General features: G+C 38.2%; 1 protein-coding gene across 11 annotated transcripts; it reads left to right on the forward strand.

The window, feature by feature from the left end:
• On the forward strand, positions 1-26598 carry WTAP (WT1 associated protein). 11 transcript variants are annotated; one of them, XM_059889755.1, is made up of 10 exons: positions 221-381; positions 2093-2247; positions 3578-5510; positions 8537-8574; positions 10343-10398; positions 13495-13553; positions 14817-14944; positions 18480-18658; positions 23826-23980; positions 25344-26591. In XM_059889755.1, the coding sequence occupies exons 4-10, from the start codon at positions 8545-8547 to the stop codon at positions 25925-25927; spliced, it is 1191 nt and encodes a 396-aa protein (XP_059745738.1). In that variant the 5' UTR covers positions 221-381; positions 2093-2247; positions 3578-5510; positions 8537-8544; the 3' UTR covers positions 25928-26591. The 11 variants fall into 11 exon arrangements, with proteins under 11 accessions (XP_005211148.1, NP_001106725.1, NP_001039806.1 ...); XM_059889756.1 differs by lacking the exon at positions 2093-2247; XM_059889754.1 differs by lacking the exon at positions 221-381 and having other exon boundaries at positions 1311-2247; positions 3578-3740.
• The last annotated feature ends 476 nt before the right edge of the window (positions 26599-27074 follow it).

Genomic DNA, 27074 nt, shown 5'->3' on the forward strand with positions numbered 1-27074 from the left:
AGGCGCCTTCCCTTAGGCTCTCCTCGCGGCGGGGCCCGGCGGGCGGGTAGCCGCGACCGCGTCCGGGAGGCACTACCCGTCGGTGAGTGGGCCGGGCGCGAACTCCGCGGGGCGGGGAAGCGGGCGGGCGCCGGCGGCGGCGCGGGGCGGGGCGGCGGGAGGAGCGGGAAGGGGGTGGGGCGTCGGGGCCTCGCTTCCTCCCTCAGCGCCATTTTGTGGCAGCGAGACCCGCAAATAAAGGGGAGCGCCGGGGTTGCGGCGCGGAGGAGGAGCGCGGGGGCCGGCGGCGGCGGCGCGGTCGGGCGGCCTGGGCGGCGAGAGGACAGCGCGGGGTCGGCCTATGTGACTGGGCGGGCGCCGGCGCGGCCTCCGTCTGGAGAGGTAGGTGCGGGCCGCCGCCGGCCGCAGCGGAGGCGAGGACCTCCGAGTCCCCAGGCGGCTGAGGTGCGGCCGCCCGGCCCCGGAAGGGGCCAGCTGAGCGCAGGAGGCGGACTCGGGATTCCCGGGCCCCCCGGCCTCCCGTTAGCCCCCGCCATCTGCCCGCTCACAGGGACGACACTTCCGCCGTCTCGAGGCCATTTTACCTCGGTTCTCAGGGAGCCGGGGGCGAGGTGGGCGCTCCCGCGGGACCGGCAACGCCGGGAGGCCGTCCCCTCGGAGCGCGCGTCCCGTCCCGTCAGCGCCTCGGCGTCGCGGGCTCCCCCACCTCCCTCGGCAGGATCGTCAGGAGTGGCGGCGCCGATGAGCCGAGGGGAGGAAAGCCGCGTCCGTGGAGCACGTTTCACATCGCGCAGTAGCTTCCTACTGCAGCTGCGTTGTCTTGTAGACTTCCATTTTTAAATGAGTGCATGCCTTCTAAAAAAAAAAATAGTGAATTCGAGGGTTTCGTGAAATTTTAAAATCTCGCCTTGGATCCCTGTAAACCGTATTTCTCTAGTCAGTGGGGAACACGTAGTGGAAAAATGTCCACGTTTGTTTTGATGAAGTTGGATATTTGATCCCAAAGGACTAGGTTAAAATCCGGAATAACCGTGTTCATAAGGGAAGAAATGATCCTTTTCCCGAGATTAGAGGAAGGTAGAAAAATATTTCCACGAGAATGTTATGGTCCTGAGTTCACCTAGTTTTCTATTTCAGAATTTAGTTCCATCACTGAGGAGGATAAGTTGAAGTCACAGGTCTGTCACCACAAATTCTACCGGGTTTTTTTGTTTTTTTGTTTTTGAAATATGGTTGATTTACACTGTTGTGTTTCAGGTGTATAGCAGAGTGATTATCTAGAGTGTTTTACTTAAAAATTTTGACCATTAAGTTTTGTATAACATAAACACTTTTGTATAACATAAACACTTTTGTATAACATAAACATATTGTAGCCATTCAAAACCCCGTTTAAAAAAAAAAAAAACTATCGTGAAAATCTTTTCAAGATGTCTAAGTGTTACACATTTACATATGTCATTTAGTATCATCTGATTAGGCAAGTTGGGGAAAGATATTGGGGCTTGTGATAAGGATGAGGTTAAATTTCAGTGATTTGTTTCGCTGTATTCCTACAATTCTTTCAGATCTTACATTATCTTAAGTAGTTAGTTACAGCTAAGTGATCAGTGTTTTCACTTCCCAGTAGCAGAACTTAGGCAAACTACCTAAATTTCTAAGTCCCAACTGACAAAAGTAATGATAATCAAGTGTATCCCAGACACAGCTATTTTTTTGACTTAACTCATCTAACTTAGAACTTCACCTGTTTGAATTTTGAGTATTTGTCAGAAATGAGAGAAATACAGAAAATTCATAGCCTTGTGGCATGGAGACGAGAGTTGTAATAATTATATTTGTCCAGTCCGTTACAGCACTCAGAGTCCCTTACATTCATCTAAGTATGTATATATGTAATACACAGTTCCCCTGAAAGTACTGTTTATTTTAGAGGTCTTGATCAGTTTCATACAATAGAACATTATCTTGCCCTTGAAAAAAATTTTTCTTAAAAATTTTCTGTTGGATCCTTTAGCAAAACAAGACCTAGACAGTATTTGGCTTTATTTTTGTTTTTATTAATTATCTCCCACTATTTTGCCTCTAAAAGTCCTGTCTGACTCTTCTGCTACCCGGTGGGCTGTAACTCACCAGGCTTCTCTGATCGTGGAGTTTCCCAAGCAAGAATACTGGAGTGGCTTGCCATTTTCTTCTCCAGGGGATCTTCCTGACCCAGGGGTTGAACCCATGTCTCCAGCGTTGCAGGTAGATGAGCCACCTGGGGCTTAAATATATTCTAGTACTAAGCTTACTGGAACAAAACTTCTCAATATTCCTCTAACACTATATCCCATTAGATATAAAGGTGGTGCATCAGGCTAGAACTCCGTGCTATAAAGAAATGGTCTTAACTCTTGAAAATGTAATTGGTGGAATTTAATTTTTCCTAAGTGCACGTTAAAATTCTCTTATGCTAATATTAGTATTTTATTTGAATTATATTTGTTTGTAAAGCATCTTTATGGTATTTAGAGCATTGAGATTTGTAGCACTTTGTGAGGCAGGAAATTGGCATCCTCTTTGCTGATTTAGAGGCTGCAATCTAAAGAAAATACCTTGCTCAATATCACATGACTGATTATTACGAAGTTAAGAAAAGCTGGTCTTCCGATTCCTAGCTAGTACCCTTTCTGCTGTTGTGCCTTGATTAGTACAGTGTCAGATTATTAGTTTCTTGCATTTAGTTACAATTAGTTTCAGCAAGGTACTGGTTTGTTACTGAAGTTGTGTCATCTGGTACATGCCAAGTCGCTCCAGTCTTGTCTGACTTCTTGCGACCCTATGAACTGCAGCCTGCCAGGCTCCTCTATCCATGGGATTCTCCAGGCAAGAATACTGGAGTGTGTTGCCATGCCCTCCTCCAGGGGATCTTCCTGACCCAGGGATGGAACCTGTGTCTCTTATGTCTACCTGCATTGGCAGGCGGGTTCTTTACCACTAGCGCCACCTTGGAAGCCCACACCATCTGGTACTACTTTATTAAGTGAAGTGAAAGTTGCTCAGTTGTGTCTGACTCTTTGCAGCCTCAGACTATACAGTCGGTAGAATTCTCCAGGCCAGAATACTGGAGTGGGTAGCCTTTCCCTTCTCCAGGGGATCTTCCCAACTCACAGATTGAACTCAGGTATCCCGCATTGCAGGCGGATTCTTTACCAGCTGAGCTACAAGGGAAGCCCAAGAATACTGGAGTGGGTAGCTCCTCTCTTCTCCAGTGGATCTTCCTGACACGGAATTTCATGACTTAGGATCATAATGCTAAAAGCCTGGGAAGCCCTGGAATATAGGATGCTAGGCACCTAACCAACCAGAACTGAACTTAACATCATAATGTCGTTTCTCAGTGTAAAGGCATCAAGAGTACAAGGTACTTTTGACATTCTAAACTTGAGCTATATTATCTGTGTTATCCACATGGATAACAAACCTTTACATAAAACTTGAAACCATGTTTCAGCCAGTCTTTTTCAACTTGCTAAGGGCAGCTAAATTGGTCCGTTTTTAATTTTTTTCTGTTTTGTTTTTCTGCATTGTCCAGTTTGCAAAGCTTGATCATTATTAAGGATGGAGGAATGGAAGAATTACCTGTCCTCATTGGTACCAACTTTTAAGAAGCACTAAATTTGGGATCCTCAAGCCTGAGTTTTTAAATTAATAGCTGTTTTAATCTGAGCCGATTACCTAGTGATTCATAGCTTTAGGTATATATTCATTTTTTTTTTCCCTTCAAGATTCAACCCCAAATAATATTTCCAGTCATTCTGTTTTTCTGATAGATTGTTCTGAGAACCTGGTATATCCATTGTCTTTATGAATCTAGAATTTAGGTGGTTATTGTGCTTGTCACTTGTGCTAAAAAAAGTACCTTGGGGAGTAATAAGTGTTATAGCACATGTAATATGAAAGTTGTAATTGAGAATCATGTTCTGTTTGGATTAAATAGTTGAATGTTGATTCTTTTAAATTTTAAGCCTGTTTCTAATTTGCCTTTTGTCACACTGTCCATTTAACTATTGTGGTATATCATAGAATCTCAAGCCAAGATTGACTTTTCACCAGCTAAAGATAAGGAAGCAATTTCCTACGAAATGCTGATGTTTTGATTTCCCAAGTCATATATTCCGTAATATGTGAAATGATAGGTGATTGAGAGTCAACATATAAAACACAAACATATGTACAAAACCTGTATTTATCCCTGACTTACATTACAAATTTAGACATTTATTTTTATAAAGAAAATCTATATATCCTTTAAACAATGTGTAATTAAATTCTACCTAGTGTCAGACTTTTTAAAAAGGAACATAAGCTAGTGTTAGAAGTGTAAATTACTGTTTAGAATTCTAAAAATCAGAGATACCAAGTAGGGGCTGCAGTAGGGCTTAGAAACAGGAGCGTGTTATGATCTTATCCTTGTCAATTTTCTCCTCAGAATCTTTAAAGAGTGATTGAGTCTTTTTTGTGGTGATTTTTCTCTCTCCAGTGGGAAGAAGGAAACTAACAAAGTGCTTACTTTGTGTCAGTTACTATACTAAAGATTAATGTATGTCCTCAAAAATAGCACAGTAATTCTGAGCTTTGGCAGTGGTAATCCTTTTTGAGATGGGGAAAGTGAGGCTCAGAGGTTCTGCTGTTTTTTGTTTTCAAAGTTTACACCCTCTTCAAAAAAGTGGAGTTACTAGAACTTTCTTCATGTGTTTACCACTCCTTTAAATATCCTTTAAAAAACAGATTAGCTTATTTGTTGCTAATTAAGCTCATGGTTTTAAGAAAAGAATGAACAAATAAACCTGGGGGAAGTGTCAAATTGTACAAGTATATACTAGTTTATTAAACTAATTTATATTGAATATCATCCATGAAACTTTGTTTTACAACCAAAATTCTGAGTAGCTAGGGTGCCTAGTAACCAGATAGGTAAACTACCTATCCGTAGTGGTAAATTTAGCTGTTTTCAAGCTGTTAGTCATAGAACTCAAAGTACGTGTTATATTGAGTTTATTCTCAGAATTTTACAGTATGGTCATCTTGGGTAATTTGGGGGGGAAATTAGGTTGTCTTATTTAGTTCACTTTTACAATTTAAATAGTAAATGAAGCTGATTCATTTGTTCATATTTTCATTTACCATATATTTGAGTGCATACTATGTATTGAGATATCAGCAGTGAATGAAACAGTTCTTTCATGGAACTTATTCTATCCCTGGGGTAGACAGATAAGTATACAAAATGTCAGCTTGTGATAAGAGTTGAGAAGAAAAATAAAGCCGGATATGAGGGGATAGCAAGGGATTGGTATGCACAATTTTTGGTTTTTGTCTTTTATTGGAGTATAGTTGATTTACAATGCTGTGTTAGTTTCTGCTGTACAGCAAAAAGGATCAGTTATACATATACCACTTTTTTTTTAATGCTTTTCCCATGTAGGTTATTACAGAGTATTGCGTTGAGTTCCCTGTCCTATATGGTAGGTTCTTACCTGTTACCTGTTTTATATATAGTAATGTGTATATTACTATATATACAGAAGAGGGACAAATAAATAAGTACACATTTATATACTGTTTTTTTTCAGTCCCTAAGTCGTGTCCAACTCTTTGCGACTCCATGAACTGCAGCATGCCAGGCTTCCCTGTCCTTCACTATCTCCCTGAGTTTGTTCAAACTCATGTCCATTGAATCTGTGATGCCATCCAACCATTTCATCCTCTTTCTCTCCCTTCTCCTCTTGCCCTCAATCTTTCCCAGCATCAGGGTCATTTCCAGTGAGGCAGCTTTTCGCATCAGGTGGCCAAACTGTTGGAGCTTCAGCATCAGTCCTTCCTATGAATATTCAGTTAATTTCTTTTAGGATTGACTGGTTTGATCTCCTTGTTGTCCAAGGGACTCTCAAGAGTCTTCTCCAGCTCCACAGTTCGAAAGCATCAGTTCATCAGTGCTCAACCTTAAAGTTCAGTCCAGTCACTCAGTCATGTCTGACTCTTTGCGACTCTATGGACTGCAGTACGCCAGGCTTTCCTGTCCATCACCAACTCCCAGAGCTTACTCAAACTCATGCCCGTTGAGTTGGTGATGCCATCCAACCATCTCATCCTCTGTCATCCCCTTCTCCTCCCGCCTTCAGTCTTTCCCAGCATCAGAGTCTTTTCCAATGAGTCAGTTCTTCGTATCAGGTGGCAAAAGTATTGGAGTTTCAGCTTCAGCATCAGTCCTTCCAATGAATATTCAGGACTGATGTCCTTTAGGATGGACTGGGTTTATCTCTTTGCAGCCCAAGGGACTCTCAAGAGTTTTCTCCAATACCACAGTTCAAAAGCATCAATTCTTCGGTGCTCAGCTTTCTTTTGGAGAAGGAAATGGCAGCCCACTCCAGTGTTCTTGCCTGGAGAATCCCAGGGACGGGGGAGCCTGGTGGGCTGCCGTCTATGGGGTCATACAGAGTCGGACATGACTGAAGTGACTTAGCAGCAGTAGCAGCTTTCTTTATGGTCCAACTCTCAGATCTATACATGACTACTGGAAAAACCATAGCTTTGACTGTATACTAGTGACGTTCAAATGGCACAATTTTTTTTTTTTTTTTTTTTTAAATTAAATGTGTTACTGATATTTACCTACTGTCTGCTGCTGCTGCGTCACTTCAGTCGTGTCCGGCTCTAGCGACCCCATGGACTGCAGCCTACCAGGCTCCTCTGTCCATGGGATTTTCTAGGCAAAATTACTGGAGTAGGGTGCCATTGCCTTCTCCGAACCTACTATCTAGCTCTGGACAAATGGGGAGTTCCAAGGAAATGTTAAACTTGACATGTGGATTCCAAGAGGTTGCAGTCTAGTAAATGTACATTAAAGTCAGGCCTCTGGAGTTAAACACAGTGAGGGTTTATTTCTCAGGTGATTAGATTTATTAGAAGCATGTTAGGATAGTCACTAAACAGCTATCTATAACCTGCAACAGAGGCTATAAACTGGGTGATAAGGGGCCTAAAGTAGGCAGGGGTCAGTTTAAAGAGAAAAAATACTGATTTTTAAAAAGTAGAAATACAACTGTGTCTTCTTAGGTATTAGTTGGTCAGAGAGACTTCATCAGCTACATCAGCTCAGAAGCAAATGATACATACTCAGGTTTTTGTTCATTACATCCAATGACAAGATCATCAAAGAGGGAAGAATTAACCAGTTAATTGATGGCATAATCAATATATAGTTGTTTTTTTTTTTTCTCTAAAATGTACTGATTTCTTCAACTCAGTGTACTGAGTTGAAGATCAGGGTTCTGAAAATCAGGGTTTAATGACAGTATGATTAAAATATTTGATGTTTGAGTTGGGATTGTATGTAATATAAAAAATGGTATTAAAGATCATCTTCTTTTGAGGAATCTCAAATATTCACTAAAAGTCAAGTAGCTTTTAAAACTCAGTTTTATACTCTAGATTCTTTGGTTATTTTTTATTGAGGTACTGACATGTGACATGTTGTTTACATACATTATTTTCAGGTGTACAGCATAATGATTTGATATTTATATACATTGCAAGAGAAGCACTCATAAATCTAGTTACCATCCATCACCATGCATAGTTACAAAATTTTTTTCTTGTGATGAAGCCTTTCAGGTTGACTCTTTTAGCAGCTTTCAAATATATAATATCATGTTACTAACTATAGTCACTGTGCTGTACATCACATCTCTATAACTTGCTTACTTCTCTTTGGTTAGCTTTTTAATAGTTAACAGAGTTTGTAATAAGTATGGGTAAGTAAAATAAACTAAAGGTTTACGATATAAGGGGACATTTATGACTTTACTATTACTAGAAGGGATATCTAGGAATAACAAGCTAATTTTGAGATTCAAATTATTCTGTGATATGAAGTTAAATAATGTCGGTAATGTAGGAATATTTTTATTAAGGTGTAAATACCTTCATTCCTGCATTGTATAGTGGTGAATTATGACAGTGATAAACTTGACCTTACTGTAACAATATTAATTCTGTAAAAGGCAAGGCTTATCGATTGGTATTACCCTTCTGTATCCTTTTAACAAGATGCCTGGGATACTGCCTGAGGCCAGTATCTGACTTCAGCACAGATCTGTCCTTTCTGCTGCGAGATGTCTTTCACAGGGCAGTTGTAAGAATGCATTGAAAAATTGCATTTCTTTCAATCCTTTGTGGGAACATTACAAAGAATGATCAACTTTTTTATGAGAGAATTCTTTAAAAAAAAAAACAAAACCTAATGACAGTAATAATGTAAGATGTTAACCAAGGAGAACCTGGGTGCACAGTATACGGGAACCCTGTAATACCTTTGTAACTTTTCTGTAAATCTAAAACTAGTCTAAAAGATGTGTTTTAATTAAAATAACCTAATGATTTGGTCATAACTGAGTTCAGTAATAAATTCTTTTGCAAAAGCCAGTATATTTTGTTTCTACCTTAACTGGAAGAAAATCAGGTGACATTCTTGTCTTTATTCCTTTTCTAGGATTCAAGATGACCAACGAAGAACCTCTTCCCAAAAAGGTTTGCTTTCTCAGCAGTTTTTAAGCACTTTATTTGAATAATAGAGTGGAAGGGACTGTCCATATTGTTTGCTTGTTTTCCCGCTTGCTATCAGTTATATATAGCATTGTGGGTATATAATGTGTGAGACATCGTATCTATATGTAATGTAGATTAAGAACATTTTCAGCCTTTGGAAAACTTGTAGTATCCCCATGATCTACTTGTAACCTTTATCATATGACTGTTTGCAGCTACGTAGCTACAAATAATGTCAAAGTAGGAAAGTATTTTACAAGATCCTCTAAGTTACTTATTTTCTTTTTCTTCCTAACTTAAATCCCTTTGGTTTTAATGCAAAACCACTTTTATATTTAAAAAAAAACAAACAAATAGCTAAATTCTACCTTTTCCAGTTAAGTTTTATTTTCTAGTCTCACTTTCCTTGTTTTATTTTCCTGTGTTAATTCAGTTTAGGCACTGTGACACACACACAAAAGAGGTTACAAAGGAATAACATTTTCTAAGAGGAATTTATAATGCAGTTGGGAAAGCGGGAATATGTGCTTACTAACCAGTGAGTATTTAAGTGAACCATTTATTGGATAGTAAACATAGAAATTTTTATCCTAGAAAGTCAAGTGCTTTAATAATCTGAGAGTTACTGGGTGCTTTCAGTTAGGCTTAGTAATATATTCTGATGCTACAGTGATTTTCCCTCTTTTGTTTCTGATAGTAACACTTACATTGTGGCAAATGCTACAATTTGAACCGTTTTTATGAATAAAAATGTTTTAATAAGGGAAATTAATAAGAATTTTATATTAGGATAGGTTCTTGAGCTTTATAGTCTTTGCTTAGAGAAAACAATATTTCTCAATTTACAAAGCAGTTTCATCTTATTAGAATATTCTCATCTTTAAAAACTTTATTTTGAAATAATAGTAAGCGGCAAAGACATGTACAGGGAGGTTTTGTGTACTCTTCACCAAGCCTCCTTCGATGTTAACATCCTGTGTAACAGTATCAAAACCAGCAGCTTGACCACTGGTACAGTCCACATGCTCAGATTTCACTAGTTACATGCACATTCTGTGTGTGTGTAGTTCTGTGCAAGTTTATCACTTGTACTTAATGTAAATACCAGCGCAACCAAAACAGTTACCTGAACCATCACCACAAGCCTCTCGATGCCACTCCTTTCTTTATAGCCACATCCATCCTCTCCCACTCTATCCTCAACTCCTGGCAACCACTAATCATTTCTTCATTTACGTAATTATGCTACTTCACAGATGTTGTATACTTGAAATAATGCTGTATTAAGGGTCCTTTTCATTTTCTCACAGCATCATTTCCTTGCGCTTTCTCCATGTTGTATATGCTGGTGGTCTGTTTCTTTTTATTGCTCAATCGTACTTCGTGGTATCATAGCCTACCATTTACCTGTTGAAGGACATTTGGGTGGTTTCCAGTTTCTGGCTATTACAAATAAGGCTGCTGTTAACGTTTTTATACAAGTTTCTGTGTGAAAATAAATTTTCATTTCTTTGGGATATGTGCTTAAGAGTATAAATGTTGGGTTGTATGGAACATCCATTTTTAGTTTTAAAAGAAACCACCAAATTACCTCCAGAGCAGCTGTATCATTTTACATTCTCAGCAGCAATGTATGAATGCTGTTTCTCTGCATCTTCACTCCATATTTGGTATTGCCACTATTTTTTTATCTACTTGTTTTAAAACTTTTGGAAAGAGCACTTAGTTTATATCTTAATTCTCTTCGTAGGTTCGACTGAGTGAAACAGACTTCAAAGTTATGGCACGAGATGAATTAATTCTAAGGTAAAATATTCTTTTATGAAAAATATAAAAATCTTTCTATAGAACATTATGTTGTGATTTTATACAATAGTGTTTATATCAAATACTGTTTCGTTTTTAATGTTAACACATCTTCAGATCATTTAATATATTTTTTTCTATGGCCTGTTTCTTCGTTGTATAAACATTGGGGAAAGCATAACACTTTAAAGAACTAAAGCACTAGCTTGGGTAACTTCTAGACTGACAAGTAACCTAAATTTTTTTCTTGTAGAGGCATGTGTTCAGAACTCTTAACTAGAGAAGCATTTGTACTTCATGTATATAACGGTATGGGGAAAGACACTGCTCTCAGAAAGCTTTCAGTTTAACAAATGAATAGACTTGTTTTGATGTTTTTGGTTTTTTTTCCCTTTTCCATGTAACATGTGGAAAAGTTGTAGCCTTCAAGGATATTCTTCTCATGAAAGAAATATATTATTTACTGATAAAGTGAAGTTAATCTGTCTTGTGACTGTGACTTTAGTCACCATTATATCCTTCATTTTCTAATCTGCAAGTTTAAAGAGTTGGATTTAATTACTTTTAAAGATGACATCCAGCTCTGAATTTCTGTGGTTGTCTTATAAATGTCTTACTAAAGCAGACTGTCAAGTACAGCATTATGTTACTCATTTTTTAAATGTAAGAAATCAGAAAACGGGATCACACATGTTTTGTGTTTTATAACTTAAATGTATTCTTTCTGCATTTTATCACTGTCGTAAGTTTTTTATGAAATAACTTTTAGATAAAAATTAATGCTTTTCAGAGCAGCCTGCAAGATTATTGAACTTTTTCCTCTAGAAATTTCAGGGAATTTTTACTTGCTGAACTGAGTAAATTTAACAAGTTGGAAGTGGGGGGAGAGTAAAGGTGGTTTGGGCTCAGTGGTAGAAAATCTGCCTGCCAGTGTTGGAGGTACGGGTTCGATCCCCAGGCCGGGAACATCTCCCGGAGGAGGAAATGGCAACCTACTCTAGTATTTTTTCCTGGGAAATCCCATGCACAGAGGAGCCTGGCAGCCTACAGTCTATGGGGTTGCAAAGAGTCAGACGCAACTTAGTGACTATGCACACACGCATGCGAAATAGGGAGACACAGATGATGTGCTCCCTTGTTTGTTAAGAGTCTGTGCTCGTTCTCCTTAGCTCCTCTATTGTGGACATGCTCTTTATCTTTCTTTGCCATCGTCTCATGCATAGGATAGTTTTCCTATTGCATAACTTTATATTCCTGCATATAAAATTTAAATAGTTAGCATTTTAAATTACTCTTGCTGTTTTTTGCTGATGTAGATGCTCGTGATACACTACTCGTGTGTTGATGTTCTCTTTCTGTCTCTGGTATGGTTATGACTTTTAAGTAGGTTTTTTTTCTATCTTCTTGATAAGGATGTTTGCGGTTGAGCTTTTGTATTTGTCTTTTCTTCTAAAATCTTACTTTTAGAAAGGAGAAAAGAAACATCTTTTTTCATCCCGAAACGTTGAATAAACTCCTCTTTGGTCTCCTGTTAGGTCTAACTGAAGAGCAGCTTGAAAACATATTTCTTCAGTAAGCAAGGTAGCAGACAGCTTACCGTCCAGAGCAGTTGCTTAAACATAAGACTGGGGAAAGTTTGTTATCTGCAATAGTTGCCTAGAGCAACTAGTGTGTGTGTGTATATATATATGTGTGTGTGCGCGCACGCTCAGTTGTATCCAGCCCCATAGATTTGTAGTCCGCCAGGCTCCTCTGTCCATGGGATTATCCTGGCAAGAATACTGGATGGGTTGCCATTTCTTTCTCCAGAAGATCTTCAGATCTTCCTGACTCAGGGATTGAACTTGAAACTCCTGCATTTGCAGGTGGATTCTTTACCACTGAGCTACCTGGGAAGCCCTGAGAGGTTTTTTTTTTTTTTTTTTTTTTTTTTATGGCTACACTGGGTCTTCGTTGCTTCATGCAGGCTTTCTCTAGTTGAAGAGTGTGGGGGCTACTCTCTGTTTTGGTGCACAGGCTTCTCATTGCAGTGTCTTCTCTCATGTGGAGCACGGGCTCTAGGCGAGTGCAGCACGCGGGTTCTAGAGCATGAGCTCAGTAGTTGCGGCCCATGGGCTTAGTTGCTCCAGGGTGGTGGGATCTTCATGGATCAGGGATCAAACTTGTGTCCCCTGCATTGGTAGGCAGATTCTTACCCACTGTGCCACCAAGGAAGTCCTAAAGCCTATATATTGAGGGTAGAGGAATGAAATAAAGAAAGATCCAGATAGCGTATGGCATTTATGCAAGTTGTTTCTGCCAATTAGATATGCTTTTGAAAAATAGTATGTTCTGTTTTTTATACTGTACAAAAAGGACAGACCCCCTTTTTTATTACTTTGTCAGAAAGCACATACTACTTTCACATAAGAGCTGAGATCACCTTCAGTCCCTTAGAATTCGGCACATTTTAAAAATGCCTTTGTTTGAGGTGGACAGCATATCTGAAAAGTGGTGGTGAGCTTTTCACTCACCTTTTACAATCCAGGCATCATGCTGAACGTCAGTGATAACGCTGTCCTGTATGGTGTGTGATCTGACTCATGGGAACGCCTCTTGTTGTATACTCAGCAGAGAACACTTTTCTCTGTACTTCCATTTATCTAACGCCTATAAGTTCAAGAAGGAATAATTTTAAAGTGACTAATTTATTACGGCTTATTATGGGTTAAACTAGATTTATAATTATCTTAAAATAATAAGAGTGTGTGCATGTACACTCATTCATGTCTGACTCTTTGCAGCCCCATGGACTGTAGTCTGCCAGGCTTCTCTGTCCATGAGATTTTCCAGGCAAAAATACTGAAGTGGGGTGCCATTTCCCACGGCAAGGGATCTTCCTGACCCAGGGATTGAACTGGAGTCTCTTGTGTCTCCTACATTGACAGGCAGATTCTTTACACTGGTGCCACCTGGGAAGAAGCCCCTGTTAAAATGGGAGCGACATTAAAATCCACACAGTGGAATTCTTAGTATTTAAAGTTAATGGATGTGATTTCTAGTATATTTAGTAAAAGCAGTTTAAACATAACTAACGTGGCTTTATTTTTGTATTAGGTGGAAACAGTATGAAGCCTATGTGCAAGCTTTGGAGGGCAAGTACACAGATCTCAACTGTAAGTTAGAGTTTTAGCTTCCTAAGGACTATGTGAATATTTCCTTTTAGATTGTTGTTATAAGCACAGGATAGTTCGTTTTACTAAGTAATTTTTATTCTAGAATTTTATTAAGGACCTATGTCCAGGCACTGCATTTGATGCTAGGAAGTAGAAAGATGAAGGAGACATGATCTCTCTTTTAGAAGAGTTCACGTCATTGGAGAAGACAGACATACAGTAATCTTAACAGTAGCATGACTTCAAACTGAACGACAGGGTTCTGAGAGTGCACAGATAGGGAAATTCACAGCTACTTGAAACTTCCTTGATGTAGCCCTTCCACAGAAATACTTGAAGTGAAACATGAGTTATTACTCTAGCAGGGGGAAATGTAGAAGCAACTGGTATTAAATTTATGATAGCTTAAATTGTAACAGTAGGAGATAGCTGTGTATTTATGGATTTTTCCAAAATCTACTGAAAATAATAAAGTTTATAATTTTAGACCATTTTAGTCTTTATCACTTTTCACTGAGTTTTAGAGTAACATATTATTTGCGAGTGTAAAAACCAGTACAGTTTCCCAAGTTCAGAAAGATTAATATTTTAAGATCTCAATTGTATAATTATGGTATAACCCATAAAAGTTGTGAATAGTGTTGTTTAATGTCTGAGTCACATCTGATTCTTTTGCAACTCCATGGACTGTAGCCCTCCAGGCTCCTTCTATCAGTGAGATTTCCCAGGCAAGAATACCGGAGTGGGTTGCCATTTCCTACTCCAGGAGATCTTCCCAACCCAGGGATCGAACCCACATCACCTGCATTGGCAGGTGGATTCTTTACCAGTGAGCCACCAGGGAAACCCTTGTGAAAGCTTAAAGTAATAATTAGCTGTGCAGTTATGGGCATGTTTATATTGATGAGGTTAAACAATACTATATAGGATTTTGTGAATACTTTGTAGTAGAAACAAATGCAAATAATGGAATTTCCTGTCTTTTTTGGGAACAGATGAGACTATAACAGCATAATTCCATCTAGCATTAAGTGGTTGTGGACCAGTTTAACACCACTAACTCTTGAAAAAGCACTCATGATCAAGAATGAAGTTTGTTGTCATAAAAGTTTAATTTAGGATAGAAACTAAAGACTTCAATTTTTGTACCATGGTTTTTATTATCCTTGACAAAGGGAGTCAGAACTTTAATTTGGTTAATTCAGTTTGATCTTTAAATTATGTTTCATGATGTTTTGGGATTTTTTTCCTTTTAATCATCAGCTAATGATGTAACTGGCTTAAGGGAATCTGAAGAAAAACTAAAGCAGCAGCAGCAAGAATCTGCACGCAGGGAAAACATTCTTGTAATGCGACTAGCAACCAAGGAGCAAGAAATGCAAGAGTGTACTGTAAGTGTTTCAGATGTTTTAACCTTTATGAGGGTTTGGGTTTTGGTTCACATTATTTTGTGTGTTAACTCACATTAAGTTAATTTTATATAATTAATACTAATTATACATGTACATTTTGTTAAGGTAGATATGTTTTGAGCTTCAGTGTGCTAAATGTAAAATTCTGATACATAATTTCTCATCATTGGATTTAAAGTAATTTTTTGTGGCCAAGAAGTCAGAAGTTTAAGTTATTCTCTGAAATCTCTGTAATTTATGAGAATTAATGTATTGGTTCATGTATCTTTTTTTTTTTTTTTTGGTTCATATATCTTTAAGTAACATAATACCTGAGGGTATAAGCACCATTTACTCATTTTACTTGGCAAGCTTTCTTGTTAATTTCTCCTTTGCTGTCTTTATGTCTTTCTACAGAAAACTAAGTATCAACTTCTACTGGGTCTCCTTTTAATTGTTAACACCTTTCATTTGTACTGTTTGCCATGTCTACATATATCTGAAATCTATTGACATATTTGATCCTTTAACCCTGGTTGAATTTAGACTCAGTTTTGTCTTCAACAGCCTTAGCCCTTGTTTTAGTGTTTTTATATGTAAGTTACATAAGATAGAGGCAGCTCTTTCCCTGTTGTTTTTTATTACTTTTGGTTTTTTTTTTTTCTTTTCATTTTCGAGCCATGCCACGCAGCTTGTGGAATCAGACTTCCCTGATAGCTCAGTTGCTAAAAAATGTGCCTGCAGTGCAGGAGTCCCCGGTTTGGTTCCTGGGTCGGGAAGATCCCTTGGAGAAGGGATGGGCTACCCACTCCAGTATTCTTGGGCTTCCCTGGTGGCTCAGCTGGTAAAGAATCCGCCTGCAATGTGGGACACCTGGGTTCAATTCCTGGGTTGGGGAGATCCCCTGGAGAAGAGAAAGGCTACCCACTCCAATATTCTGGCTGGAAGAAGTCCATGGACTGTATAGTCCATGGGGTCACAAAGAGTCGGACACAACTGAGTGACTTTCACTTTCAACCAGGGACTGAACCCAGGCCCCTGTGGTGAAAACGTTGAGTCCTAACCTCTGTGCCACAAAGAAATTCCCTGTTGTTTCTAATCTTAAAAGCTGCAGTTTTCTTGAATAATTTTGTGTAATATCCATTTGATAGTTATTAAAATCTAATGCATAAGCCAGTATTCTGGTCATTGGAGGTTAATAATCTATGGGACACACTTCTATTTCTTTTCCTTCTCTCACCAATAAAATGTTCTTTAGGATTTAATCACAGTCTTTATTCTTCCTGTGTCCACATTTGCACAAGTCTTCAGTCCTTTCTTCACTTTTTCAAAATGACTTCTTTACCTGTTACTTTGCTAAAGAAAAGGGTAGCCTCTTATTGTCTGTATCTTCTCAGCGCTCCTTTTGTTTCTACCAGTTACTTTCCACCTTCACTGCCACTACATTTTTTTCTGTAAGGTCATTGTATTAAGAAAATTCTCTTTCTCATCACTTCTATGTCTTCACTTTCCCCAACTTTGGCTTTTGGCATTCCTTCTTTTGACTTTTTTTTTTAACTTGGGTACTTGGTTCAAAGAAGTCTTAACAACATTCTTAGTATAATGGGTTTTGTTTTGTTTTCTGTAACACCCCTCCAATTTTTTTCCTCTTGGGATTTTCATATCTAATGGTATGAGTAGTACTACTGAAGTGCCAAGTCCCAAAATGAGTTAATTCTTTCTTTTTGTGATACTTCGGATTCTAGGTTCAACCCTTCACTCACTAATAGTTTTAGGTTTCCCTGTTGACACAGCACTGTACTAGATGCTAACACATGCAAAGGATGGCTCTTACCTTCCAAATGCAGGCACCTGGTAGGTAGTGTGAGTGGATGGTGCCAATGATAGTGTCTCACAAAACCAGTGTGTCTTGATTTCTGCCTCTTGAGTCCTCCCTACTCTTGACATCCTGGTCCGGGCACTTCTTAACCACTTAACTTGGACAGTATGTGCTGTTGACTCACCTCAGCGATTCTACAGCCATCCCATATACACTGGCAGTTTTGATCATTTTATTCCTAATCTAAGCCTTGGTGCTGCCTCTTCACCCTTCGGTCATCTCAACCTAGATTTAAGATTTTTTTTCCAAGTAGAACCTAACTTACCAGCCACATTTTTTTTTTTAATAGCTCTTCTCTGCACATCTCAGCTGAAGCACTTAACTGATCTTTCAGTTAGAACACAGTGAGGTTTTGCAGAAAGGGCAGCAGGAGCAAAAATCACAAGGAAATGGCAAGCTTATAGTAGTAGATGAGGGCATTTCATTTTGTAAACTTTTAAAATTCCTTAAGCTAAAAGAAAGAAAATTAGTTCTGTTTTCTTGGTGAAGTAGTAATTAAGTATAGCTTGATCCTCTTAGTATATTTGTATCTTTTACTAAATTCATGTTAGACATTAATAGCTGTTTTAGAAATATTATTTTTAATCCTATTTAAGGTTTAGAATGGAGTAGGATCTTGAACCTGATCTACTTTGGGTGTGAAGAAAGTGATGCATTTAATGCTAATCAACTGTATTTCCTATTTTAAAACTGTGCTGACAGTACAACCAGAGTTGAAATTGAAGGTTTCATATATAAGTAGAGAGATTTGGTATGGTGGGAAAAGCCTTAGACTGGAAGTCAGGAAGCTTGAGAATAAGAATTCTAGTTCCAGTACTGGCATTGAACTAACTGTGTCCTTGAACAAACGGCTTCTTTAATCTCTCAAAACTAAGCAGTTTGGACCAGGTCAGTCACCTTTCAGCTTTACAATGCTGTGATTCAAATCTGCTTGGAGGGAAAAAAGTGAATATGTGCTTAATTTTGGGTTAAGGTGCTATTTTTAAAGCTGTAATGCCAGTTCATGTAAATATGTAAGTACTATGTATTTTTATTTAGAAATGCAAATATGTTTTAAGTTGTAATCTTGTACCTGGTGTAATGTTAGGGAACAGTTTCCCAAAAGCACAGATTTGTATGAGTAAATCACTATACTCTTAAATAATTAATATTTTAAACTTTGCCTTTTTTTTTTCCCTCATTGGGCATCAGCATTTTTAATAAACACAGCAACTTTTTTTTGTTTGTTTTTTTGTACTGTTTCGATTGCCAACATGTAGTTTCCTTATATTTAAAGTTTCCATATATGGAATGAAGTCAAATGGTGTTTTTTTTCCTACGTGGATAACCTTAGTTTTGTGAGTGTTCTTTTTTGTGGGTTTTTTTGTTTTGTTTTGGAGTTTTTTTGCTGCAAGGTTTGTGGTATCTTAACTTCCCTGACCAGGTATTGAAATCAAGCCCTAGCAGTGAGAGCAACTGAGTCCTAACCACTAGATTGCTAGGGAATTCCTAAATAGTTGTTCTTAATTTGTACTTTTTTTAGAGGATTTTAAGATAGAAGGGAGAGGGGCTTAATAAGCAAGTTGGTAAACCAGTGAACAGAAAGGGATTTTATCTCCTCATCTTAGGTATGTTTCCTTTGATTTGGTAGTAATGGGGTTTTTTTGCTTTGCGCAGACTCAGATCCAGTACCTCAAGCAAGTCCAGCAGCCTAGCGTTGCACAACTGAGATCAGCAATGGTGGACCCAGCGATCAACTTGTTATTCCTAAAAATGAAAAGTGAACTGGAACAGACTAAAGACAAACTGGAACAAGCCCAAAATGAACTGAGTGCCTGGAAGTTTACGCCTGATAGGTAAACAAATCATACTCCCCAGTCAAGACTTCCCTGACAGTCCCACTGCGAGAAAGCTGTGGTGGGACAGCCACGTACTCGTTTCCACACCAAGACTCAGACTTTTTGAGCCAAAAAGCCACATTCTTATACTATCCAGCTTGTAAAGGTTAATGTAAAACTTACCAGATGAACCTTGTGTTTCAGCTTTTTTCTCTTCCCCCTCCCCTTGCTTCAGAGGCCTGATGGCGTCGGACTATTCCGAAGAAGTGGCCACCTCCGAAAAATTCCCCTTCTAGAACATGTAGACACTTGAGAAATGTTTCTGTTTGAAGAAAATAGAGGGAGAAACAGAAGTCTTAAGTCTGTGGCACACTGTGTCTTCAGACAGTTTGGAGGAATGAAAACCTAGAGATTTAAAACCATGAATTGAACATGTAAAATTCCAGTAAATGTAAAGATGGAATATGCATCGCTCTTAACCTTGAGCATAGTGACTTAGAGACACTGTATATCAGTTTTGCCAATAAGACCGTGGACTTCGTGATTGTTGTTGAACTTCTGGGTCACACTCAAATGAGGTGAATTTTGCCTTTAAAGGGTTTATTTGCTAAGAACCAACTTAATAGTCATGAGTGAATCAAATAATAGATGTCAGTACAAGTAGTTCATCTATTTAACCATTTCGTTTGGGGCTCTATATTACTTGATTGAGCCTTAAATCTGTGGTTTTACTCAATGATTTGTTCTTTGAATGGTTGCTAATACTGTAGATAATCTTACCGAGGACTGTACAAACATGAAGGTGTGGTGTCAAACTTCAGGTTTTAAACTGTTTGAAGCGTTATAAACATTCATTTCACAACTAGATTGTATAAGGATATTGGCTGTGATGAGACTCACTGCGTTATTTTTTTTCAGTAGTGAAATTTATTAAATCCCCATCCATTCAACAGGCACATGTTGAAAGAGCATTGTCGTTGGTGTTAATGGGGGAATGTGTTCCTTCATTGTATTTGGGCCTTTTGTATTGCACTCTTGATATTAAATTAAATGTGCCTTGAAATAGTTGTTTTTTTTTTTTTAAGTTCAAGGATTACTATGATGATTTTGTTGTACTTTTAACATTTTGATTGGGGGGGCGCTGTGGAGAGCAGATTGATTTGGAAAAAATTGTTGGTGTGCTCTTCAAAGTGAAGGAAAAGGCTCTGTGTCTCATTTTTTGAAGACCTACTTTTTTCCAGCTGTTATCATAAAAAAACAAAGAGACTTGACACTTGTTGCTTTTTGACACCTTGTCCCAGGATATTGCAGTAGAAATTAATGTGGGACAGCTTTACAGGGTGCCTGCCAGAAGATTGGGGACAGAATATATCGGAACTGTGGGCTGGCCTAAGTGAGACATTTTATGAATTGAAAAAAAAGTATAGTGATCATTTCTAGCAAATTCATTTGCTCATTAGATAAATGAGGCATTATTTTCTTCATGCTTCCATCCAATCCTGGAGGTGAATTTTTTCGTCAGATCATTCTATAAGTCACCAATGCGAATTTTCACTTGGTGATAATGGAGTCTAAGATGAGTGGAAGATAAAATGTTCCAGATTGTCCCAACGTTTAAGTGCAGTTTTAACAAGGGTGACTTAAGTTCTCTCTTAATCATTCCAATCAATTGTAAGTATCTTGTATGTCTGTACTTGAGGGAACTGATTGTGGGGCAGAGGGCGGGTTGAAGAAGTGGTTTGTGTGACTTCACAGCAAGAAATCCGCTTCTAAGATTCTCACTGTGGGGGTTGGAGGGTAAGTAACCACATCTGTTTGAAATTAGCTTATTGTACCCGAATTAAGGCTTTTGTATATATTTTATGTCATTAAAGAATATAGTAGAAATGGGCTACGTATTTTCAGTAGGTCAAGAGATAATTAATTCATAAAAGGTATTATGTACTCAAATTTAGCCAAGCATTTTTCTTTTGCCACTTAAGTAACAGTCACGTTGAGGTGGGGTTTTTTCTTATTGTTAAAAAACGTTTAATTAATAAGATAACACATGCTCATGTATAAGATTGAAACAGCATAAAGAAAAGTAGAGGTGTAAAATAAGTTTTACTCCTGGGTGACCTTCCCCTTGCCCTTTCTATTCCCCAGGAATAGTGACCATTTTTAAATTTCTTGGGTATCAAGATAATTTGTATGCATATACAGTAATTATATGTGTATTGGTTTTAAACAAATGCGGACATGCATATGTACATATAGATGATTTGTAGCATGACTTTCCCCAGGCCCCCTTTATCCTTGGACTTTTTTTCCATTTTTTAGTATATTTAGGTTACTTACCATTTTTAATGGTTGTATAATATTTTCATTGTATTACTTTATTTTAACCACCTATAAAGGGAATTTTGTAAAAAGTGAACTATAAGCTAGAGTTCATTGGGTGGTATAACTACATCATTAATTTGAAACAAACAGTGCTCAGTCAATACTCTGTCTGCAATAATTCAAATAGAATGGGTTGTGTGGGTTTTGTTTTTCACTTTTTCATTGTTTAAATTTTGAGAGAGAATGATCCCCTGAATTATGTTGTCCACTTTAGTTAAAATATTTCAATCATGTGACAGTGTGTATACTTTAGAATAGTTACAGGGAGATGTTGCAGAGTTTTGACAGTTTTCAGTTTGCATTTATAAACAGTTAGTTGTGTGTGTACACCTTCAGAATACCCTCATCCCTTCCCCTTGATAACAAAGCAGTGTACAGTATCCGTTCCTTCTCTTAAATTATTTTCTACTTTTTTCTTTGTGAGTTATTTGATTTTTAGCAATGGGTTAGAATATTTTTTAATTAAAAAAAAAATTACTCCAGAGCCAGGTTTCTTGAAATTGGATTCTTACCATTTTTTGTGATACAATGAACACAACACAAATTTTACACAACATAGTAAAGTGGCATAAAATTACAGAATGCTTAAAGAAAACATTCAGTGCAGATTTGTTTTAATCATTTTAGAAGTGATAGGATTATTTTTAGAACATTTATTAAAAGGCGTGACTTCATAAATGAAATATTTTTGCGTTAGAATTTGGTACTTTCTATGAGGTTAAGTCAGGTCACAAATTGCTCTATTGATTTTACAATTGTTTGTATTTAAAAATTTGATACAAAAGAATTCTCAGGTTGGTAAACTGATGTTTTCACAAGAAAGCAGAGTTGGGGGAAGCATAGGCAGTGAAATGGAAGGAAAGCCTCTGTCTCTGATGATAGTGCCTGTTTCTTAATTCCTCATTTGGTTTCTCTTATTCAGTAGAGGCTAAAGTCTGAGGATGCTAATAGGAAATACGGGAAATCTGGAGCTGTAATGGCAACAAACAGATATCAGCTGATAAAGTTGCCATGTTGTGAGAGAACCCTTCCCACGTGCTAACTCGTTTTCATGTGAGGCTTCTTTGTGCAATAGTAAGCCAGGTTTTGGGCCTCCCTGGTGGCTCAGTGGTAAAGAATCCCCTGCCAATGCAAGAGATGCGGATTCAGTCCCTGGATGGGGAAGATCCCCTGAAGAAGGAAATGGCAACCCACTCCAGCTTTCTTGCCTGGAAAATCCCATGGACAGAGGAGCCTGCTGGGCTACAGTCCATGGGGTCACAAGAGAGTCAGATACGGCTTACTGACTAAACACCACCACCAGCAACCACCAGGTTTTATTTCAGATTTGTGTAAGGAAAATATATCACAAACTTTCACTTGAATCACATTGGGTTAAAACATGTGCTGTTGATAAAAGAAATCTTGCATCACAAACCCCAATAACAGTGTCTCAGTAAAACTTGAGTGCTTTTCTTAGTGTCAGCAAGAGTTCTGATTTAAGCATACAATTGTGATGTTACCTTAGAGACTTGGAAAGGGACAGTTTGATATTCTTACCATAAAGTTGAGAATGATCTTACTGATGAAAAATTTTTTTGCTGACACTATTCTTTTAATGGGCTTTGATTTGCCCTATATATTACTTCACAGTACATCTTCTTATTAGTAATATATAGAGGATGAACCTTGATTGATTTTTGCAATTGCTGTATATATGCATGTAGAAAGTATGGCATTCCTAATTTGGCAGATACTCACATATTTGCATTATTTGTGCTGCTGCTGCTGCTGCTAAGTCGCCTCAGTCACGTCCAACTCTGTGTGACCCCAGAGACGGCAATCCACCAGGCTCCCCAGTCCCTGGGATTCTCCAGGCAAGAACACTGGAGTGGGTTGCCATTTCCTTCTCCAATGCATGAAAGTGAAAAGTGAAAGTGAAGTCGCTCAGTCGTGCCCGACTCTTAGCAACCCCATGGACTGCAGCCCACCAGGCTCCTCCACCCATGGGATTTTCCAGGCAAGAGTACTGGAGTGGGGTGCCATTGCCTTCTCCGATTATTTATGCTAAATAACCCCAATCTTATTTTTGTGTCCTAAGGATAATCTTTTCAACATGAATAAAATTTCACCATATATTAGTATTAAAATTTCAAAAACTTACATCCCAGTTTAAGACAGCTCAAATATATATATACATATATATCATATAAAGTTAATTGAGGGATTGATAAATAGAAATAGTCTTGAGTCTTAAAAACAATTACTGAACAGGCCTCACTTAATGCAATAAACGTTCTTGTGGGAACTGCCTATTAACAGGCATCCTTATAAACACTGGTCTAGCAAGAATTTATTCTCATTTGTATATTTATAGGTACTGATTTTATATATTAGGTAGAAGTTTACATTTGTGGTTGATGTTGCATTTACCCTTTCAAGAACTTTTCTGTTTCATAAAGCTAAGTACCTTAGAGTTTTATTAATATTGATATATTTGAAATGTGTGTCAAATAACTGGCCTGTTTGTATTTCAAATTATAATTTGGGATAAAAGTAGATTTCAGAATCAATTATAATGTAATAGAAAGTAGCCACTTAGGTATTTTTTCTTCAGGTTTTATCTTTGCTGCTGTATTGGCAAAATACTGAAATGTACAAGATGGATGTGTCCGGAAAAGAAGATGGTAATTGTAGGCAGGCGTCTACTGTGACATAGAGTTATATTCTGTATGTGTTATATCTGTTGCTGTAATAATTTCAAACAAAGAAGGTTGTCAAGAATTTGTCTTCATTTTGTGATGAATGGCTCTTTCCTTTGCAGCCAAACAGGCAAAAAGTTAATGGCGAAGTGTCGAATGCTTATCCAGGAGAATCAAGAGCTTGGAAGGCAGCTGTCCCAGGGACGTATTGCACAACTTGAAGCAGAGTTGGCTTTACAGAAGAAATATAGTGAGGAGCTTAAAAGCAGTCAGGATGGTAAGGGGTTTTTTGAAAAGTTTGGTTAACTTTGCACTGGCTTTAAAATACTGCCAGGCATGAGTATTATAGATTAGAGTCTTTATATGCTAATCTCTACCAATGGTTCTATGAAGTTATAAGTGAAATATTTCCAGTTGAGTCAACAAACAAAGCCATTTAATTTAGTGGTGGTTTCCCCCTCCCCCCCAGTTGTTTGTTGTGCAAATTTCATAAGTTTTTGTTTTTTTAGGGGTGGGGTTTTTTTAGGGGAGGGCTTTTGTATTAATAAGGCATTCTGTAGCTATATAAATTTATATTCAGTGCTTAAAAGGATATATTCAGTGCTTAATATCTTCACTTAACCGATTTCTCTAAGTGTAGATCTTGGAAATATTTGGCCATGTCCAGGGATCTAAAAATATGTAATTGATTGTGGAAGAATTCCCTGGTGGTCCAGTGGTGTGGAGTCAGTGCTTTCAGCTCCTGGGCCAGGTTCCATCCCTGGTCAAGTCACTCAAGTTCCTGCAAGCTGCGAGGCATGGCCAAAAATAAGAAATAAATACAGAGTTTCTGTTTAGTGAATAAGATGTAATTATTTGCCCAAAGAAATGGAACTTGTCAGCCACCATGCTGGTCTAGTACAGCTGCATGCATGCTCTTTCTCCTTTGTGAAGAAAATTAGTAAGAAAAACACCCAGTCTCTCTTAAAATTAAATTAATTGCAACTTTGCAGGTAATTGCAAAGAAGGTCAGTAGTCAATATCTTTAAAATTGCCTCTTCAAAGTGGTGGTTTTTAGCTCTTACTATTTGTAAATACACTAAATAGGAGTCTTTTTGTATAGTAGTGAAGGAACTCCCTCACCCCAAGACCTTTTTAGAACTTCATAGATAACTGTATTTTCATCAGTTTCAAGAGTTATTTTTTCTGAATTTTGTTCTTGAATGTAGAATAATCTTTGCTGACAGCATAGGCTTCTTTGGAGTGTTGGAATCAAGGGCTTCCCCAGGGACTACACCTGCTGTGGAGCTGAACATGGACTAGGCGGGTGTGGAGTAAGGGGCCAGGCGTGTGGGCCCATAGGCAGGCAAACGTGGAACAGATTTTGTGGGCTGTAACCAGTTTTATGTGGCCAGATAGTTTGGATCGTTGTAAATTTGGTTGCTTTTATATATTCAGGCTTTTGCTTTCTCTCACAAATAAACTTGTTGAATGGCTATTTTAAAATTCTAAGCAAAACCTTAAAATATTCTTTCGTGATTTTAGAATTGTATTTGTTTACTTAAACATTTATTGACTGCCTAGCTTTGTGCAGGCACTAAGAAGTATTTTTAATTATATTGTAAGAGATATTAAAGTAGGTTTGGCTCTCCTTTGCACAGAACTGAATGACTTCATCATTCAACTTGACGAAGAAGTAGAGGGTATGCAGAGTACCATTCTAGTTCTTCAGCAACAACTGAAGGAGACGCGCCAGCAGTTGGCTCAGTACCAACAGCAGCAGTCTCAAGCCGCAGGCCCGAGTACCAGCAGGACTACATCTTCGGAGCCTGTAGGACAGGCAGAGGCCACAGGTAAAGACTGCAGTCGTCTGGCCAACGGACCAAGTAATGGCAGTTCCTCCCGGCAGAGGACGTCTGGGTCTGGATTTCACAGGGAGGGGGACACAGCCGAAGATGACTTTCCTTCTTCTCCAGGGAATGGGAATAAGGCCTCCAGCAGCTCGGAGGAGAGAACTGGCAGAGGAGGTAGTAGTTACGTAAACCAACTCAGTGCGGGGTATGAAAGTGTAGACTCTCCCACGGGCAGTGAAAACTCTCTCACACACCACTCAAATGACACAGACTCCAGTCATGACCCGCAAGAGGAGAAACCTGTGAGTGGGAAAGGTAACCGAACTGCGGCCTCCCGCCACGTTCAGAATGGCTTGGACTCAAGTGTAAATGTACAGGGTTCAGTTTTGTAAAAAAACAAAAAAATTTCCAGCAAATTTTTATACAGTGTCATTTAATTTGGAAGAGGATACTGTCCAGTTAATTAATGCATACTTTTGTCACAATTTGCCTTTTTTGTGGGTGGTTTTTTTTTTTTTCCTTTTTTCTTTGCTTCAATACCTCTGCCACTTTGGAAATTGTAACAGTTAATTACTTTGAATGTTGCTAAAAGGACATTTTGTGTAGGGTCAGGTTATTTTTATATGAGTTAATGTGAAGTTGTAAATGGAACTTTTTGCTTAAAGTATAACACAGTGATGTCTGTGTGAATCTGTGTCTACCCTAGAACCTGTGCTGTGTGAGGGCATTCTTACTCATGCTGTTACTATGCTTATGCACCATTCAGACTTGTCAGAGTAGATGTGGGTTTATGACTGCCAAGTTTGCCCAGTACAGTAGTTTTATCACTAAAAGTTGGACTTGTTGAAGGAGTCCTATAGTAGTTTCAGTGTTAGATACAGTTTTTCCCACCATACATCTGTGCATTTTCTCTTTAGGTGATTGAATGTTTAAGAAATTTGTGTGCATAGTTACTCAGTTTTTATGAATTGTTGTATCCTGTTAATGCATATTGCTCTGTGACTCCAGTATATCTTACCTGTACTGACCAAACTTAAATAAAGATTTTTATTGTAACTCCTTACATTGGTTGTTTTTTTGTTTGTGTGTATGTGTATAGCATTTGTCATTTCTTTTCATTGAATAGCTGAATGTCTACTCCATTTTTCCACATACCACAAAGGTGGAACTTAAGTCCATGCATACATTTAATTGTGCACTTTGTTTTTCTCCTGCCTTATACAAATAATTGTTAAAATATTTCAAAATTCAGAAAAATGTAAAGAAGGAAATAGTCACCTAAGTATTTGTTAGGTTATAATTGAAAAAGTAGGCTTTGTGAAATGATTTCAGGTAATTAGGTATCGTGTAGTCAGTGATGTTTTAAAATCTTGTCCACTTACACGGTTTTGTACTAATAACATCTGCTAATATTATGTAATAACAGTGTGGAGTGTTAGAATGAAGGCGAAATGTTTTAAAGAGGTAAGACTGTTTGCTTCATTTCCTGTCACGTTTTAAACATTAAGTATCAAGGTCCAGTTGGGGGTGGGAGGTAGT

Source organism: Bos taurus, chromosome 9, assembly GCF_002263795.3.
Source record: "Bos taurus isolate L1 Dominette 01449 registration number 42190680 breed Hereford chromosome 9, ARS-UCD2.0, whole genome shotgun sequence".
NCBI lineage: Eukaryota > Metazoa > Chordata > Mammalia > Artiodactyla > Bovidae > Bos > Bos taurus.